At 41.9% G+C, this 5943-nt stretch overlaps 1 protein-coding gene across 1 annotated transcript; it reads left to right on the top strand.

The window, feature by feature from the left end:
• The first annotated feature begins 2523 nt into the window (after positions 1-2523).
• LOC119917472 (V-type proton ATPase subunit B-like) lies at positions 2524-5179 on the top strand. Its single transcript, XM_038737818.1, has 3 exons — positions 2524-2684; positions 2771-2900; positions 4015-5179. Exons 1-3 carry the CDS (start codon positions 2622-2624, stop codon positions 4155-4157), a joined length of 336 nt encoding a protein of 111 aa, XP_038593746.1. The 5' UTR covers positions 2524-2621; the 3' UTR covers positions 4158-5179.
• Positions 5180-5943: the final 764 nt, after the last annotated feature.

Here is a 5943-nt window from a genome sequence, read left to right as displayed (position 1 = left end):
GAGGCTATAAGAAGATTGCCAGACCCTGAAACTAAGCTGCAGCACGGTGGCCAAGACCATACAGCGATTCAACAGGACAGGTTCCAATCAGAACAGGCCTCGCCATGCTCAACCAAAGAAGCTGAGTGCACGTGCTCAGCGTCATATCCAGAGGTTGTCTTTGGGAATTAGACCTATGAGTGCTGCCAGCATTGCTGCAGAGGTTGAAGGGGTGGGGGGTCAGCCTGTCAGTGCTCAGACCATACTACGCACACTGCATGAAACTGGTCTGCATGGCTGTCGTCCCAGAAGGAAGCCTCTTCTAAAGATGATGCAGAAGAAAGCCTGCAAACAGTTTGCTGAAGACAAGCAGACTGAGGACATGGATTACTGGAACCATGTCCTGTGGTCTGATGAGACCGAGATAAACTTATTTGGTTCAGATGGTGTAAAGTGTGTGTGGCAGCAACCAGGTGAGGAGTACAAAAACAAGTGTGTCTTGCCTACAGTCAGGCATGGTGGTGGGAGTGTCCTGGTCTGGGGCTGCATGAGTGCTGCCAGCACTGGGGAGCTACAGTTCATTGAGGGACCATGAATGCCAACATGTACTGTGACATACTGAAGCAGAGCAAGATCCTCTCCCTTCGGAGACTGGGCCACAGGGCAGTATTCCAACATGATAAACACACCTCCAAGACGACCACTGCCTCGCTAAAGAAGATGAGGGTAAAGGTGATGGACTGGCCAAGCATGTCTCCAGACCTGAACCCTACTGAGCATCTGTGGGGCATCCTCAAATGGAATGTGGAGGAGTGCAAGGTCCAGCAAGGACCAGCTCCGTGATGTCGCAATGGAGGAGTGGAAGAGGACTCCAGTGGTAACCTGTGAAGCTCTGGTGAACTCCATGCCCAAGAGGGTTGAGGCAGTGTTGCCAGCGGTTTAGACATTAATAGCTGTGTGAAGTGTTACACAAGCTGTCCACTCACTACTTTACATTGTAGCAAAGTTCTTCTCATTTCTTCAGTGTTGTCACATGAAAAGATCAATCAAATAATCGATTGAAATAAAAATTTGATCGAATCAAATATTTACAAACATGTGAGGGGTGTACTCACTTTTGTGAGTTACTGTACCTGTATATGAATAGGTAGTGGAATGTCAAGTGTTGATACATTCTAAGCTTACGAATGTCACAAAAGTTAATATATCTGTATTTGGCACTACTATAATTCTTTTTCTTACTTCAGTTTTGGATATATTAATGCAATAATAATAATCAGACAATCATTTGGAACTACAGTAAACAGGTAGGATAATGTTGCCATGGAGACAGTTAGTTAGCTGTGGGCTACAACTTTAGACCTGTTTTTTAGCCTATATTTGTTTACAGAATGTTGAATCAGCTGTTAGCAGTGTACCAATAAATGTACAGATGTCTGTCATTTGATTATACTGAACAAAAACATGATGATCCTCAGGCAAGTTTTTAGGATTTCTAAGAGAATTTATGGACATTCATACCCACAATGGACAGTGCAGATAAGTGCTGTACCGAACTGTATGAAGCTCCCTTTCAGACACAGTCAGTCTGAATTGGTTGTGAGTGCCTATTATTTAATTTTGAACAAGCCAAAAACTATGTTCAGTGTGAGATCTGTTACCACACTACATTCTGCACTATGCCAGCCTGCCAAGTAGACAGATCTGTCCCAGCCCACTGTCACACTGAGACAGCAGGGAGAGAAACAAAAACAATCTGTATTGTATGAATTAGGGTTGATCCGACTGGCGATTGGATCCCCAACGACGATTGAAGAGATGATCAGCGATTGGTTTTTCATGCACCGATATTAAGGCAATTTTAACTAACTCACTAACGGAACTAAGATGACATAAAAACAGTCTCTACAACCTGCACCACACTGCAGTGTTTCCTGTTCATTGATTTATTTGTGGCAACACCACAATATAATGCTGAACGCCACATACTATTTAATATGAGGAAAATCATCATTCATCGCGGAGCTGCGCACAGCACATAGATTCACTCAGCCCCTCTGCTTGGTCGTTCGTTCCCCCCCCCCCCTCACAAACACATTGAAACAGAGCCGTGTGTTTATAGAAAAACGAATGCATTGAAGTTAACGCTGAGAAGTTAGTGTATCTATTTTCTTAACACAACGCTGTCAATTTTGGAGACTGATATGTTAACTTTATAATACAGACGGGTTGTCAAGGTTGACACGCTGTACATAGCCGCTATTGATTGCACCCTCCTTCTCCCTGCTGCGCCAGTTACATGGTAATTATGTGGGAAACACCGTACTGTGCATTTCCAGATGTTTCTGGTGGTTTCTCTCTTAAAGCTAATAAGCCTGTTTCTTCCATGCTAGCATTTCACTGAGAAGCTACAACGTAACACTGCCCACTGGCAATCAGATCGCCAATAGGTGATCTCAAGTAGCCATGATCAGACGATATGAAAATAGAGAGGATCAACCGTAGTACAAATTTAAGTTAAACTAATCTTTTCCAGGGCCTAAACTCATTTCATTAACAAAACATGTAATAATTCAGTGAATTTCATACTTGTTTTTCAGATCTACCCACCCATCAATGTGTTGCCCTCACTGTCCCGTCTGATGAAGTCAGCCATCGGTGAGGGGATGACCAGGAAGGACCATGCTGATGTTTCTAACCAGCTGGTAACAAATCTTACCTCTTGTACCCAAACATGTGTCCTGTATGCTGGCCATAATGTTTCTGATGAACAGTGTGTCTCCTTATCTAGTATGCCTGTTATGCCATTGGTAAAGACGTCCAGGCTATGAAGGCTGTGGTTGGAGAAGAAGCCCTCACCTCTGATGATCTGCTCTACCTTGAGTTCCTACAGAAGTTTGAGAAGAATTTCATTGCTCAGGGTAAGAAGATTCCATGTGTTAGTTTCAGAGCTAATCCTGTCCACATCATTTATAACCGTGAGGGTGCAGGCAGGAGCTGGCAACCACAGCTAATATGGGCAGTTCATTGTTCCATGAATGAACTGAATAAGCTCCTCAAATGCTCCTCAAATGTCAATTTGGTGCTTTTCTCTTTACACTCGTGTAAACTGAATATCTTAGGGTTTTGGGCTGTCAGACAAAGCATGCAATTTGAAGACATCACCTTGGGCTCCAGGAAGTTATGATGGACATATTTCGCTATTTTTCGAACATTTTATAGTCTAAGTAGTTCATTGTAAAAATAGCAACAGATTGATTGAGAATGAAAATATTGTTAGTTGCAGCTCTAAGGGATTGTAATTGGATACCTATATACAATACCTAAAGTGTTTGCACACTGCCAGCTCTCCTGTGAGTTCACCACAGAGAACCTTGTGCCAGAGTTCACCTGTTTTATTTAGGAAGTGTTCAAGCAGGAGAAATTTAATTTAGGGTTAGTCACATATATACATATACTGTATTCAGTTCAGTGTGGTGGAAATGAATAAATGACACCACATACAAAATCTTTATTCTAAGGTGATTATAAAGGAAATTCAGAAGTGGGAATGGGGAAAGGTGTGTGGCAGTAGCTGTCTCCTGTCTATCTGGTCTCTGACTGTGACTTCAGGACTGTGAAATCCTGTGTCACTCAGTTTTCCTGCTAGTCTAGATGACCTTGAGTTTAAGTTTGTCCCTGAACAATATCGATCTGTGTAGCGTCCTTCTTAGTTACTGAACCATACCTGACCATTTGTTTCTCGCTCTAGTTTCTTGAAAGTGACGGAACAAATGGTTTAATCTTCTTGGTAAATGCTGTGCATACAGAGCTGTATTTCCTCTTGAACACTGATGGATTCCACAGGAGAATAGTAAGCACCCTTAACAGCGATCCAGGATGGGAACTGGGAAAGAAGTATTTTATCCCTTTCCATACGGCCCATTTTCAGGAACATCTTTGCTTGATTTGATGTACAGTAAAGAATGTGTGACAGCCACAGTCGATAATATGTGTGGATGCTAACCAGCATTGTGGCCCCACTGTCTCCATCAGGCCCGTACGACAACAGGACAGTGTATGAAACCCTGGACATCGGCTGGCAGCTGCTGCGAATCTTCCCCAAGGAGATGCTCAAGAGGATTCCTCAGAGCACCCTGGCTGAGTTTTACCCCAGGGAGTCTGCCGCCCGTCACTGAGGCACGCTGAGGGATGCTCTGGTTCTAGCCCAACTCACCTTTCTACCCACCATCCTTCTTTCTCTTTTATTCCTTTCTTTCATCTCATCCTCCAGCCCTGCACTTGAAGGGGCCTGGAGACCCATCCCAAACCTCACCTCTTCTTTCTCTACTCTTCTTACTACCTCCAGTTCATCTTCTTCTCCAACACCACCCCCACTTCCCTACCCTGAATGACCACAGGGCAATAATCTCCCCTTCTGTAGATGTACTGTAGCGTAGATGTGTCCAGACGGTGTATATGGAAAGTGTCGGTGGTTGTAATGTCTACCCTTGATTGCAAAAATGTGAACATATCCTTGAAATGATAGAGTCCTTATTTATTGGGGTGTGTTACTGCTGGATCTTCCTTTTCATTTAAAAAAAAAATGCTATGTAATATCAATCTTCCCACTAAAGAGTGGGAGATATAGGGTGGTTGTCAAAATACCAAATACCCTGAAATACAGCCCCCCTGCAGCCAGGTTTTTATTAAGACAGTCAGTAATGTTAATTCAACTTGATTGTCATTTTCTAAACTAAAAGGCAGGCTTACAGTGAATATTTGCTGAACACAAACTCAGAGCTTGAACATCATAAATGTCACCTGAGGGTCGAGTGTTTATCTTATTTTGTCCACTCCCTCTGTATTTGTTAATAATACGCAACTGCTATATTTTTTCATGTCAGTGGTTTATTTGGCTATTGGTCAGATTTCCATGCTGAAGAAAGTAAACAGGCAAACTTGGGCCAGATGTTTACTGTATGTTACACCAGACTCTTTCCTCCCTCTTTTGGGCCCTCTTGCTTCCTCCACTGATTCTGAAAAGTATACAGTGGATGTTATCGTTATTTGTGTTTTGCTGTTTGATTTGTGTTGCGAAAGATGAGTATGTAAGAGTATATTAAACATTCCCATGTGTCTGCAAAAATGAATTCTTTGTTGTGCAACAATAATGGTTTTGTGAGTTTGTGTCCATGAATAAATTAAATTATGATTATGCTGTTGAGTCATCTCTGCACTTCATTCATCACATACATCAGCAACACAGATATTCTTCATGAGGTCGATTTGGTCAACTCAAATATTCAATCAAGCTTTCTATGACAGATTCAGAGAGTGTTTAGTTGTCATTTCATATCAAAATTTCAGAAAAGGTGCTGTCAGTTGTTACAGCGCAACTTTTACATTTTGTTAAATACATTTCATCTCATGTCATTGGTGCCTTCAAGAGCTGCCATCTCTAAAGAACTAACAGCTTTAGCTTAGGTTTTTACACCCTGACAAGATTACAGTTTTGTGAGGTAGCAATGAATGCATGTCCAGTTTTTTTAAGAAACAGAATCCACCTTAATATAAATAGGACCTGAGTACAGCTCTGCAGACAAACAATGTTCAATGAACAAAAACGTTCAAATCCCCACTTAACTAGCTTTTCAGAACTTTCAGTCACATCTCAGGGTCTTCATTAAGCTCCTTTGTTTAGCCTGGTACAAACATGACCACCTGAGTCATTCTGACAACTAAAGATAGTTCTCAAAACAGGTCACCCAAAGCTTAGTCACAACATACAGTCTGCTGGATGTGTCCAATGGAATTGGCTGTTTTATATTATTTTATAGAATTGATTATCCACAAGACATATTTACCTCATTCCACAGATTCTATCCTTTGCTTTGTGAACTTATAGAAACATTAGAAGCATGTGGCAGGTCAGTGGGAACAAAACAAAGTTACAGTGTAAGCTTTACAAAGCATGTGCACAAA

Source organism: Micropterus salmoides, unplaced genomic scaffold (assembly GCF_014851395.1).
Source record: "Micropterus salmoides isolate LMB-PRFRI ecotype aquatic unplaced genomic scaffold, ASM1485139v1 Ms_hic_scaffold_22, whole genome shotgun sequence".
Taxonomy (NCBI): domain Eukaryota; kingdom Metazoa; phylum Chordata; class Actinopteri; order Centrarchiformes; family Centrarchidae; genus Micropterus; species Micropterus salmoides.
The sequence above is the reverse complement of the archived record's forward strand: the minus strand, read 5'-3'. Positions and strand labels throughout refer to the sequence as shown.